The sequence below is a fragment of the Carassius auratus genome, chromosome 1, assembly GCF_003368295.1.
Source record: "Carassius auratus strain Wakin chromosome 1, ASM336829v1, whole genome shotgun sequence".
Taxonomy (NCBI): domain Eukaryota; kingdom Metazoa; phylum Chordata; class Actinopteri; order Cypriniformes; family Cyprinidae; genus Carassius; species Carassius auratus.
This window is the reverse complement of record NC_039243.1, coordinates 7170745-7185496: the sequence shown is the minus strand read 5'-3', so window position 1 is coordinate 7185496 and position 14752 is coordinate 7170745. Positions and strand designations below refer to the sequence as shown.

The window sequence follows — 14752 nt, the reverse complement described above, 5'->3', positions numbered from 1 at the left end:
TCAGATGATAAATAGACATTTTAGTAATAAATACGTCTTCAAGATGTATATATGGTTTATGTTAATCTACTTTTGAGACGTGTACTTAATGCAGCTCCCCTGTTAGTTATGCATTATAAAACGTGTTCTTACAGCACAATCACAAATATTCTGTATTATGTAAGTAACAAAGGGGGTTTAACTTAGTTTATATAGATTATTAACTCCAAAAGCAATAACACTTTATGAAAATGACTTATACACTTCAATTTAAAGAATTATTTCGGGAAAAAATATATTCTCACGGTTGTCTCTCACAGCAACTTTAACTCTTTGAGGACTTGGGATTTGACTCAAGACTCGTTTGTGACTTGGAAGGAATGACTTGGTTCCTCCTCTGATGAAATCAGCTGCTGAGTTCATAGGTGAAGTAAAAATATGGTAGGACTTTTACTCTTGGGCCCCCAAATCTGAATAAGAAAGCTATAAAGACTGTTAGAATTTGCTCTACCTTTGATATCCTTGTGTAATTCTGTTTAGATTTTGGCCTTCTTTTCCTTAGTTCTATTTGAATCTTTATTGTTTTTTGTTTTTTAGTGGTTGATATTATGTGATGTGTGTTTATACTTTTGTATGTTTTTGTTCTCTGCATTAATAAAAAAAAAAAAAAAAAAAAAAGCTCTTGCGGTGATTTGTATGCAATACGTCGTGCCTTGTATTACTAAACATGTAAATAATATTTGACCTTCGATCTTCTCAGTCTGTAAAGATGGGCTCTCAGGAGAGACATGGAGCAGCATCGTCTTCCTCCTCCGCTTGTCCTTCAAGGCAGCTTGAAGTAAGCTTGTGTTACTGAAGTAAACAATTACATCGATACAAGTTTTTCATGTTACAGTGTGCAACAGTTTGTTACGGGTAATTATTGTCATTCAGTAACACAAGCTTACTTCAAGCTGCCTTGAAGGACAAGAGCTCATCTTTACAGACTCAGACGATCGAAGGTCAAATATTATTAACATATTTAGTAATACAAATCACTGCGAGAGCTTTTTAATGTGCGCGCTACTGAGTGACGTTTGTACTTCCCGGTCAGAGAGCACCTGTCCATCAAAAGCTCACTATCCAATCAGAGTAGATCATTGTTAAGCCTGCCCCCACGAGAGGTTTGTGTCAAAACCCCAAACGAAAAACTGTGAAGCATAAGCGAAATCTGTGGCAATGTACAGAGAATCCACGATTAGTGAAAACAAATCTTGAAAAAATGTAAAGGGGGGGGGGGGAGGGGAATGCTATTTCATGCATACTGAGTTTTTTACACTGTTAAAGAGTTGGATTCCCATGCTAAACATGGACAAAGTTTCAAAAATTAAGTTGTACGTTTTGAAGGAGTATTTTTGTTCCAAAAATTCTCCTTCCGGTTTGTCACAAGTTTCGGAAAGTTTTTTTCGAGTATATGCTATGCTATTTCATGCATACTGAGTTTTTTACACTGTTAAAGAGTTGGATTCCCATGCTAAACATGGACAAAGTTTCAAAAATTAAGTTGTACGTTTGAAGGAGTATTTTTGTTCCAAAAATTCTCCTTCCGGTTTGTCACAAGTTTCGGAAAGTTTTTTTCGAGTATGTGATGTTAGATGGAGTGGAATTTCCTTATATGGGTCCTAAGGCACTTCTGCCGGAAGAGCGCGGGCTCCCGTATAGCAGAGACGAGACATTCACTGATCAGAGCGAGAGCGAAATGTCTCAAAAGAAGTGTGTTTTTGGTTGCGGGGGCAAGACAACCCAAAAAAAAAAAAACATCAACGGACCAGTGGACGGAGTTTATTTTTAAAGAGCATCGACAGAGTTGTGCAAGTGTTTTTGTTTGTTCCCTGCATTTCGAAGATGCTTGTTTTACAAACAAGGCCCAGTTTGACGCCGGATATGCATATCGTTTATTTCTTAAGGATAATGCAGTCCCAATGAAAAAGGGTCACGATCGTGTGTTGGAAACGTAGGCGGTGAGTAAAACTGCTTCAAATTTCTCTGTGTTGTTAATTTAGCTATCGGCGCGTAAGCACATCAAGTAAACCTCTTGTACACCTTTAAAGGAAAAAAAAAGACGACATAAAGTGTAACTTAGTCCTTTTCCAAAACCGCTAAGTGTAACGGAGGCCAGCGAGTAGTGCTGTGCAGGTAAACCTCACTCCCCGATCTCAAGAGACGCACTAGCAACAGACGCTAGTGGCTGTAGCCATTTAGCCTCCTTGTTAGAGGAGACCCGGGTTCGAGCCCCGTCAGAAAGGACCCGGGAGAGAGGGGTTACATAAGCAAATATATACAGTTTCAATACATACCACACAGAGACGCTGTTGTAGTCGTTGCTGCTGCTGCTCTCGTTCAGTTTCAGCCTCGGGATCTGATTCTGGATCATAAATAAACAGCTGAATCTGACTCTTAGCCATGGTTTGTTTTGGATGATGCTTTTTTTTCCTCACGATAATGTCACAACTTCCAGACGCTCTCAACGGAAAAGCCTACTCGCGCTCATGATTCTTTAGCTCCGCCCGCTCGTGTTTTTCCGGAAAAAAAAAACGGCACAGACTATTTTTCTCTTATAAATATAATAAAACTAAAGACTTTTTGGAGATATGAAGGATGCAGTACTACTCTATAGGTACTCAAGAAAAATTTCAATACCGTGATAAAAGTATTAGCAATTAATTGCAACAGGAGAATCTGATAAAGGCATATACCTAATTACAATGCTATCAACGGCTCAAGCCTCCATTACCAGTTTTAAAATGACGTTTTGGAACTAACAAAAGAGGTGTTGGATGAGATGTGGAACAAATAATCCTACTCACAATAGCGATTTAAGTACAAAAAACAGACAAATGCCTTTAAATATATCATCTCCACTTCGCATCATGGCCGCATCACCACCTGGGGTGTGAATTATTTTTATAATAATTCAACTGCCCGTCATCAATTATTCCGTACTTAGTGCACAAATTGTTGCTAAATGTATAATACCAGCATTTGTATGAGTGCTGGAAATCCTTGATAATGCCTGAATTTTAATGTATTGTTTTCAGGGTTTGAGAAGTGCTTGGATTTTGGATAACGTTCTTGTAACTGTGAATGCATAGCTTCCATAACAGTTAATCTTACTGAATAGTTCACTTTTTAGTTCCAGTCACATTTTTGTTACACATGCAAGGTCACTGCATGTAAGCTGAACTGGGAAACTGTGAAATATAATAATACAATTTCTTCCCTCAAAAACTGCCAGCTGAACTCAAAATTAAATTACATATTTCAAATCAGCAAACAAATCTGAAACAAACTGCTGCATAAATGTTGTTCCTTTTCAGTCTGTAACATTCGACGTTATGTCAGAAAGAAACTGATGAATGAGGTCTTGCCCGATAGCCTAACCACCTTCGAGTGGTATCAAAATGAGCCAGTGATACACAGTGTACCTTGGTCTGTGGGATTTACATCGCAAACTCTGCCCTACTGTGCGGCTATATAAGGAGCAGCGTGAGCAACTCGCATTCAAGCTTTCACTTCAGAGCCGAGCACATCTTCTGCCGGTTTTACTGGACTGTTCTCAAAGCAAGTAATCAGTTGGTGTTGGTCTGACGGTGTGGTTAAATGGTTCATAAAAAAGCTTCCTGCCGCCTTCTCTCCAGCTCCTGCATTCCCCAGAGTGCTTCAGTTCTGAAAGGTGCTCCACCCAGTCCCCGAACGTTTGAGGTTGGATGATTGGTTCCTGGGGCTGCACGCTCTGATCGCCAGGACCGCCCTCCGGTTCCTTTCTTCACGGAGATGCATCAGGAAGTTAGCAATTTGTGGAAGGCACCTTTAACTGCCTGAAACCGTTCTGGTGCTACTTCCACCTTCACTGCCCTCGATGGTGGGGCTGCCAAAGGGTATGCAGGGATACCCCCAGTGGAGCACTCTGCTGTGATGCAATTGTGTCCTCAGAGCATCTCTGCCTGGCATGGTGGTCCCAAGAACCCCTCCAAGGCCTGTAAGTTCTCATCCATGCTTGTGGCCAAGGCTTACAGAGCTTTGGGTCAGGCCGCTTCCGTTTTGCACACCATGGTCACCCTTCAGGTCTACCAGGCCAAGGTGCTCAAGGAGCTCCACAAGGGCAGTGCTGACTCAGAGGTCTGGCAAGAGTCACACACTGCTCCTGCCCCTGCCGTCTGGGCGACAAAGGTTACTGCACACTCCCTGGGTTAGGTGATGTCCACTGTGGTGGTTCAGGAGTGCCACCTATGGCTGAACCTGGCAGACATGAAGGAGTCTGACCGGACTCAGCTCCTCAACTCCTCAGTCTCCACCCGACATGGTGGAGAGTTTTGCCCTGCAATTCTCTGCTGCCAAGAAGCAGTCTGAGGCTATCAACCACATTCTTCCCCGTTGGCCCGCTGCTGCATTTACACTGCCACCTTCAGCCTGCCAGTCACCGAGGGCGCCCACCTGTGGTCTCCTCCACTCCCGCCCAGCCACAACAGCAGCCTTCACACCAGCAGTAGTGAAGAGAAGGCTGGCGCAGTGTGGGCGACCTGGACTTGGAGAAGTCAGCTCTTTGTGAGATGGTAGCAGGACCACTCCTTCCCCCAGAGGAGGGCCGGGGGGAAATCCTTTGTTCTCATTTTCATTTTGTTCTGCCACTGGCCCCATGGCCGGTGATACCCAAACCTTCATAAAAAGAGCTGTTTCCTCTACCTCCAGGTCCCAAGAGGCCGCAGACAACAGTAGGCGACATGCTTTCTCGCCGATCTAGTCCCCCTATTTTCTGGTCAGTCTCCACGCAGAGCCGGCTTTGAGAATGCGCTGCCTTCTCACACACTCTTTGCCATATCTTGGAATCAGACAAGTGCCCGCACTCCGCCCCCATAAAGGAACACAATTCCTCTCATGCCAGGGCCGTCTCTTCTGCCTCTCTAGAGAATTCCCACTGCCAGCTGTTTAACTCTCTGACCGAGGGCACCCTAGGCATAAACGCTCTGGTGCACAGCTGGCCGTGGGGCCTGCACAAGTATGGTTCTATCTGCACTGCAGAGGGCTCCGTTCAAATCCTTGCTCTCAGTAGAGCTAAAGTTTTTTATCATTGAAAACAGTGCTCCTGGCAGCTTTGGCTTCAGATAAGAGGTCCGGGAACCTGCAGGCATTTTCAGTTGATGAAGCGTGCCTGGAATTCGGGCCAGCCAACTCTCATGTTATCTTGAGAGCCCGGCCTGGATATGTGACCAAAGTTCCCACCACTCCTTTTAGAGATCAGTTGGTGAATTTGCAAGTGCTGCCCCGGAGGAGGCAGACACAGCCCTGGCACTTACATATAGAGTGTGCTTCTCGGTGCTTCAGGACCTCAGACCAGCTCTTTTGTTTGTTATGGAGGCCAGCAGAAGGGAAAGGCTGTCTCCAAGCAGAGGTTATCTCACTGGATAGTGGATGCTATTGTCTTGCCTTATCATGCTTAAGACCTGCCTTGCCCCCTAGGGGTGAATGTTCCTGAAGGAGGGAATGGAGACGTTACGTCCCTTTGCCACATCGCTGTTCTGCTGAATGGCCGGGTCATTTGACATGGCTTCTCAGCGAAGACTTGAATGCAAGTTGCTCACACTGCTCCATATATACCGACACAGCGGGGCAGAGTTTGCGATCCAAATCCCACAGATCAAGTTACACTGTGTACCATTGGGTCATTTTGTTACAACTCGAAGGTGATCTCTTTCTGACGTAATGTCTCCATTCCCTCCTTCTGGAACGCGGGTTATATACCTAACCTAGACATTCTTTAGGCTCAAATAGTGTTAAATAAATTATTTTCAGCCTAGACCAGCCAATGCGCATGTGTGGTCATGAGTATCAGGTTTCTATGGGAACCGGAGGCCGCTGCATTGACGCAATGATTTACAAATCAGAGATTGGCTCTTTCATTTAGAAGGCGAGACATATTCCATCATATTGTGTTGCAGTTTCTCCCATTTATAACAGGAGTGAACTGTCTGTGTATATATATATATATATATATATATATATATATATATATATATATATATATATATATATATATATATATATATATATATATTTGCTGTCGTTTATAGGCAAACTGAGCATGTTCTGTGTGTCTCTGTCTGAATGAAAGGCACGGTTTCGTCTTATATACAGTATACAAACTCAAACACACACAATGCTGGTATTTTTGTGATAGTCTAGTTTATTTTTGCTTTATTTCAGGGTGATGTGCGTGGCAAAGATGCAGATGCCTCTCTGACAGCCTTTGTTGTGATTGCTATGCAAGAGACCAGAGAGATCTGTGCTGGATCAGTTGCTGTAAGTGAATTTGTTTCACAACGTGCAGGTTTGGTGTTTTTTTTAGTCCTGAATCATTAGCCACATGCACTCTGCAGCTAATTTTTTTAATGCTTAATACTTTGCTCACATTAACAATGTTGCTGCTTCTGTAAATCACCCCTATAACTTTACAGTAAATATGTGGCCATATATTCAAGGCAAACCAAATGTTTATCTCTGATCTCATTATTACGGTCTTAAAACCTCATTCTGACTGTATCATATATGGGCCCTCATGACAAAGTTATCTAAAGAATTGTGATTTGTCCAAGCATACAGGTGACAACACCACTGATCTATATTAGAGAATTGCTCATGAAGTCATAAAAAATATTGCCACCCTGCCACCATATTCATTATGGTTGTATAATGAATGATGGTTTGTCACGATACGATACAATATCACATACCCAGCGATACGATGTGTGCCGATACCTCAAAAAATTATATGTTACAATTATAATTTGATTCCACACAGGAATATATAGATTAATACATAGATATTTTGATATTATACATCTATTTTAACCCTCTGGAGTCGACCCCCGTGCATACGCGTTATGAAGCATTTTCTCCTGATAACCCCGAAAAGAACTTAAAGGTCATGTTTTTCAATTTTTTTTTATTTTTTTTTTTGAAGCTTTGATTGTGTTTACAGTGTGCAATAAACATGTGTTCATGTTTCGCGTGTAAAAAAAGCACAGTATTTTTCACACAATTCATCTGTATACCGCTGTTTTCACTGTCATAAAAACGGGCTGATGACTTCCTCGTTCTATAAAGTCCCTCCTTAAGAAATACATAATGAGTTGTGATTCGACTGTAGCTTAGCACACGTTGCTTTCCTGGAAACACGATTGGGCTAGTTTTGGAGTAGTTTTGAAAACCTGGCAATTCTGATCTGAATGCACATGCTGGAGATATACTTCTAATCACAGAACGCCTTTACTGACGAGATGCGCATGAAAATCGCATTCGATTTTTTGCACAGCCATACCATCTAGTTAACAAAGCTAAACAGCGTTGCCCTTTGTGTAATAAGTTACAGAAACTGTTAAACGCACCAACTTAAATAATAAAATACACTTACACTTTGTTTATGTAGTCCATAAACAACGCCTTCTCCAGACAAAGAGGGAACTGCTCCAACTTTCAAGAAAAATCTTTGTGCGAATCCGGCATTAAACTGATGTACATGTGGATTATAATTTTCGGGAACCGAGTCAAACATAAATTGTAACCATTGATCTCTAAGTACAGCATCCCTGGGAAGGCCAAACAAAGGTGATTGGACTCCGAGATGAAAATAACAGTGTTTCGACGACATGGCGACAAACACACTCTACAAACACAGCAAGACCACGCCCCCTTTTTTGTGTATTCCTGTGGGCGGAGGTTAGTCAAAAAACTGTTCTAGTGATGTCATTAATGAAGGAAGTAGAGGGATGTAGTCCAAACTGGTCATTCGATTTAGGCAAATTCTGTTAAATAACATTTCTTGTTTGGCATTGAACTTTGAGCTTTAGAATTTTACAGATTAGAATTATACTCTAACAACAACATTACACACTAACTAAAGTTTGAAACATGGGATCACGAAGAACGGGACCTTTAAATTACACTTTCAGTTTTGATTGCCCTTGTGAAAAAGAAGTGCACCTAAGTATACTTTTATAAAGTGTTCTTATTGCTGACATAATATACTTTAAAAGAACACACATAAATGCAAATTAAATATGTTATTTTCGCCGCTTAAGTACATTGTATTTGTAATTAATTTCAAATGTATCACTTTTTAAGTTATATTAAATGCAATAAGTTGAACTTTTGAGTTACTTTTTTGAACAACTTAAGTTGGACTTAAGTGGCACTTTTTAGTACATCTTTATATGTACAATTATATGTTCCTAATTGCTTCTAGTGTCTTTAAAATATGCATAAAGTGTACTATTAATGTATTAACATGTAATTAATGTGAACTTAAAAACACTTTAATGTCAGTTAACAATATACTTATGTATGAATTAAATGTAATGTTTTTGACCACATAAAACCATATTATTTGTAATTAATTTCAAATATATTACAATTTAAAATGACATTAATTGCAATTAGTTTAACTTTTGATTGATATTTTTGAACCACTTAAGTGGGACTTTAGTATATTTTATATGTGATTTGAAATATGGTAAATATGTAATTCTGAATAAGCAATTAATGTGAACTAAAGTATACTTCAATGTCATATCTCTGGCAATGAAGTTAAAAAATAATAATAACCTCTTAACCTAGTTACAATCAATGCAAAAACACAAAGAGGTAAACCCTCTACATTTATTGACAAACTCTCAAAAACAAATACACAAAATTTATTTTTGCTGATGGACAAGAAAAACCCAACACTATACAGTTACAACACTTCACCTCACTTATTAGAAAGAGTCTGAAGAGCAATGCTAATTTCACCATCATGGAAAACATCATTCTGTAAGATGTGTAAACCGGTTTCCTCATCGGGGACCTAAAATGTCCACAAGGTCAAAATTTACTGGTATAACTATACTTGTGGAGTCATTTGGTCGCCATAACATATAGGATTACTAACACACAAACGATACACATGTAATAGAAAAAAAAGAAGAAGAAAAAAGAACATTATCATCCCATGTACAACAAAAGAGACCTTATTGTAAAACATTACCAAAATGGGTTACTTGTACCCTTGGTTTCACAGACAAGGCTTAAGACCAGCCCAAGACTAAAATTTAATTCTGAGCTGTTTCAACTGATAGAAAACTGCACTGACTGATCTTTAAAAATACCAGTGCCTTTGTTTTGTCTCAAGATGCACTACAGTAATGTTTTTTCTAAGACATGTCAAAGAAAATGATAAAAAAATTAAGTTGTGACAGTGGTTAACCATACTCAGAATTGGTGCTCTGCATTTAACCCATCCAAGTGCACACAGCAGTGAGAAGTGAACACACCGTGAACACACACCCGAAGCAGAGGGCAGCTATAGATCCAGCGCCCGAGGAGCAACTTGGGGTTCAGTGCCTTGCTCAAGGGCACTTCAGCCATGGGTATTGAGGGTGGAAGGAAGCGCTGTTCATTAACTCCCTCCCACCTACAACTCCTGCCAGCACATAGACTCGAACCGGCGACCTTCTGGTAACTAGTCTGGCTATCTAACCATTAGGCCACAGCTGCCCAAATGTCCTTACTGAACTATGATCCTGGCTTAGTCTAAGCCCTGTCTTACAGCACCAACATTAAACAGGACTAAAAGTTTTCTTCTAAAATCTTACTCCAGAATTAGTGAATGCAAGTTTGACTAAATGAAAAAAAAAAAAAAAAAAATAGCTGTCTGTCAATCTCACAGAGGCTCTCCATCGGCACTAAACTTCATGTCATGAAGCTGCACATCATTTCTCCACAGTCTGTGTGAACGGAAAAAAAATGATCCAAAGAGGCAGGAGAATCAGAAAAAATTCCTTGAGGAAAGAAGGAAGAACAATTGTTATAAAACATATCCAGTCATTATAAATGGTTCAGTTGAGTGAAAGCAATAGACACAGTTGCAGTCTAAAGTTTATATACACCTTGCAGTATCAGCAAAATGTTAATAATTTAAGGAGTAAGTAGGTATACTTAATTGTATAAAAAAATACAATTACTACTCTGATGAAGCAGTATATTCTGCAAGGTGTGTGTAAACTTTTGACCAAATCTGCATCACCTAAAAGCTGAATTAACATTACCTCAATCATCAGGGCAACATGGTGGTAGAATGCTGGGAGATGTTCCTTCAGATTTCCCATAAACAGCAGAATTCCTTGTCATCTTCACTGACACTGTGCTTTAAAAATAGATAACATTTTTACAAAGAATTATTATTCCTACTTTACAGGGAATAAAACATAACTATCCCAAATAAATACACCATTTTGTTTATTTATATATATATATATATATACACAGCAAAATCCCCAGTGTTAATTTAACACTCTGAGTGTGGATTATATAAACACTGAAGCAGTGTTAAAAGTAACACTGAAGCAGAGTTGAAGTTAATGAGATAATTAAGAAGTTAATTGAGTTATGATTGACCATTATTGAAGACACCTGATGTTAACAAGCAGAATCAACAAACGAGAAAATCACAATTTGTGTGTCACCATTATAGTGGTCAGTGTTTGCTTTAGTTAGGATCTTGGCTTGTGACTTTTTAAATTAAAAGTTTGTGTGTCAAGCCTAGAGCAAAAATCACTGGGTGTTGATGATTATGTTTTAATGTAATCGTTGCTTGACCTTAATCACTGAAATCTTTTACAGTCTTTTCTCTTCTTATCGATCATTATTGATTGTAACAGCTTTGATTACACAATGAAAGAGTCTGTATTTTCTATATATTTTGTAAGCATCTCTTGTGATTCTGTGATTTATTAAAGAGTTTTAATTTTAGGCACACACATTTAACAAGAATCAGCGTATGAATCTAAACAATGGTGACAAACAGCATATTCAGATAAACAGATCTACTCTGAACATCACAAAACTAGATACTAAAAATGCACATAAAAACAGCAAAAATAAAATATAGTTAGAATAAAAAGTTAAAAAGACAGATCAGCTCATAATTTATTCATGCCGCAATGCATGATGGGAGCCATGGATGAGTTTTTATTGGCTACAACATGCTTTATTGATGGTCACCATTGTTGTGATGCTCACGCTGATTCTTGATGTCTGTGTGTCTAAATTAACCCTTTCGAGTCGATTAACGCATATATGCGTTTTGAGTCATTTTCACCTGATAACCCCGAAAAGAACTTAAATTACACTCTCAGTTTTATTCGTACAGATAAGAGCAATACATCAATCAAATCTATAAAGGGTCTAGTTTTTTTTGGATACAGACATAATAACAAAAAACCTTTGTGCACTTATAAAATAAAGATAACAAACAAGGTGCGCTGTCTACAGTCTTTGTCTCCGCTGATCGTCATGTACAAACATTTCATTAAAATGAACTGTAACTCCGTGAATACTCAACGAAGAGACATGAGAGAGATATCTATAGAAAGCCTGGAATGTCTACTTTTAAACTAAACAAGTGCTGCCGAAAACAAATATTCTGAGATAAAGTAATCCATATGAAAACAACGCAATGTCTGTTTTTCATATCTCCGCTCATTATATCTAATGTGACCACGCCCCGCGCTGAACGCGCTATTCAGATTCAAACTGAAGCGCGCGGCTTGAATACGCCTACACAGAAGAAAAAGCAGCCAGACTATTCTTCGAGTTTTTATTTTATTTTACTGTTTGCTTCGCGATGAGAGGACTAAGACATAATTCACCCCAAAAAGATGTGATGTGGTTGAGGATTTGAGAAATGGATTTCCTCAGAAAAAAGAATGAAGCACTTTATTCAGCAGAGATCATAAACATGAGTAAGTCTCTTTTTATTTATTTGTACTAGTTTTCACATAACGTGTAAACATTTTACTAGTTAGACTTTTTCCAAATACTTTTTCCAAACTATAATTCCTGACTAAATGTATAATCAAGTGAAACATTATGAAGTTTCAATAACAATATACAATAATATACCATTCAAAAGCTTGATGTAAATAATATAAATGTGACAAATAGAGATAACTCTAACAAATGTAAAAACAATGCAGTTCTTTCGATTTATTCCCCCTAAAAAAAATGAAAAATATTATCAGCTCTTTTCAACATTAATAATAATAATAATAATAATAATAATAATAATAATAATAATAATAATAATGATAATAAATGGGGTTTATTTGGTAAAAAATAAGATTGTTAAAAGGATTTCTGAAGGATTGTGTGACTAGAGAAAGGATGCCAAAAAATTTGAAAGTCAGCTTTGATTGTTCCTAATAAACTGTTTAACTGCTTCCCCAAGTGGATATTAAATTATGTTGTGGGATAATTAAATATATTCTTAATAAACTACAAACATAAAATTATATACTTTTATTTTGTTCTCACATTCTTTCTTGTAAGTCCTCCCTCAGAGTGGCAGAGTTGAATGAGAGGCTCATTATGCAGCTCATTATGCAGGCCTTTGTCTTCTCAGGTGTAAATCACAATGATATTCATGATAGTTGACGCCTACTCGCATATGACTTTTACCAACAAAAAGTGTTTTAGAAAATTTAAATCAATATATTGTTTTCTGTGAGTGAGTAAACAAGATGATTTTCACATCATTCAGAAAGAAAAATTCTAGGCTACAAGCTCCAGTTCTCAACTTTTCCGGCAACCAATTTTATGTATGTGTTTTATTGCCTTATTCAAGTGATTTAACATTTTTAGTTTTTCACTAACCATGCATAACATTTTTTTTCTCAAAAATACAATCATGTACATGCATGCATTTCACATATTATTATAGCCCAGTTTGTGCTGATTACAGTGATATTAGACTTTAACCATTTAGATATTTATAAGAAACTGAAAAAAGCACAAATGTCAGGGCATGACAAAACTTCTCAAGGCCCCAAAAATACCCTTAGACTCCAGAGGGTTAAAGAATTCTTTCTTTATGTAGAACTAAGTTTTAAAAACATGTCTTATTATGGCAAAAATGCTGGATCACTTTTTATCCGTCTAATTTATGTATACAGTAAAGAAACCTGAACTCAGGCATTGAGGTCAATCCATGACAATTAGTCCAAACCACAATCAATACCATAAGGTTGCCTTTGCTGTGGTCTGTATGCATGGTATAACTCAGTTACCACAGCCACACAAAAGCTAAAGTTAATAACTGAAAGGTCAAAATCTCAACTAAAGCAAACACTGACCACTATAACGGTGACACACAAATTGTGATTTTTCTCGTTTGGTGATTCTGCTTGTTAACATCATGTGTCTTCAATAATGGTCAATCATAACTCAATTAACTTCTTAATTATCTCATTAACTTCAACTCTGCTTCAGTGTTACTTTTAACACTGCTTCAGTGTTTATATAATCCACACTCAGAGTGTTAAATTAACACTGGGGATTTTGCTGTGTATATATATATATATATATATATATATATATATATATATATATATATATATATATATATATATATATATATATATATATATATATATATATATATATAATCATCTTGCCTTGCAATCTTCTCTCACTCACCTTCATGAAAGATGTTCCTGGATTTACTACAGCTGTCAGAGAAAAGTTACTGTCCTCATCCTTTGGTTTGTTACCTGTAAAATATATGTTGATTAGAGGGGGTTTGTAAATGCACAGAAGGGAATATATTACTTGCAAATAGAGAAGATTCAAAGCAAAGTTAAAATCCATATGTATAGTGACTTAATATAGCACTTTTTGCTTGTCATGTGTGATCATGGTGAGTCTTCAGTACTGTTCTGTGTCTACACACTGTACATTATCTCCAGTAACAAAACTGTACTGATCCTGCAAAAGTAAGTACATATTACATTACAAACACAAACACAAACACAAGCAGTAACGGAACATCTCGCTCTTCAAATGCAAAAAGAAAAAGATTAAACAGCATTATTTTGCTGATATATTGAATATTACTGGTGGTTATAATATCGATTATGTACATTAAATAATTACAAGATCAGATCTCTGAATTTTTGTTCAGTAGCGTTAAATTTAATTTTAAATCGTTCAGTTCAAATAAAATATTGTATTTTCAGCTGCTAATTTTTTTTTAGTCCACACACGCAATCACATTCCCATATCAGAATGCATTCAGAGATACACAATCAATTTACCTCCTGAATTCATATAGCAAGAACTGCCGGATTATGGTTAAAATCGCACAAATGGCAAGAATAAATTAAGGATAAAGAAAACGTATATAAAGATATACTTACTTGATTCGTCATCTGCAGTACATAAAGTCTCATCTGTACTCATCCAAACGGGACGCTCTGTTGTTTCTTCTTGTTTGATCCCTCACACACACATTGTAGTCTAGATGGAAATAGGGGTCCATGCGCACCCCCCGGCTTTTTTTATGCCACCAGATTTTTTAAAATCCTTAAAGTGTCTATTTTCATAATCTGCCAAGTGCCAAGCTGAAATAATGTCCCAAAGGGTTCTATTTTAACCCTTTGGTGCACCCGACCGGAACCCGAAAAATAAAAAAATGATATAGAAAGTGGCATAACATTAGAAGTAAACAACATACAGAGACAAAATGAACACAATTTCCCATACAATTCTGACCCCAGGAATTTAATGGAATGGTTATTTTTGACATTTGACAACATATTGACCTTATTTCTGGACGAAATAGCAAAAAATGGCCAAAGATGTGTAGAGGATCAACTATTTTTTCGTTTTCTCAAGCGCATAGGGTGATTTTTTTTTCCACAACCTG

General features: G+C 37.7%; 1 protein-coding gene across 2 annotated transcripts in view; it reads left to right on the top strand.

Moving 5' to 3' along the window:
- Window positions 1-14752, top strand: part of LOC113049778 (complement C3-like) — a 121663-nt gene that overhangs the window by 47880 nt on the left and 59031 nt on the right. For both annotated transcript variants that reach the window (XM_026212516.1, XM_026212447.1), the window contains exon 26: window positions 6220-6315. In XM_026212516.1, the coding sequence (XP_026068301.1) occupies window positions 6220-6315 (96 nt within the window). The remainder of the gene's footprint in view (window positions 1-6219; window positions 6316-14752) is intronic.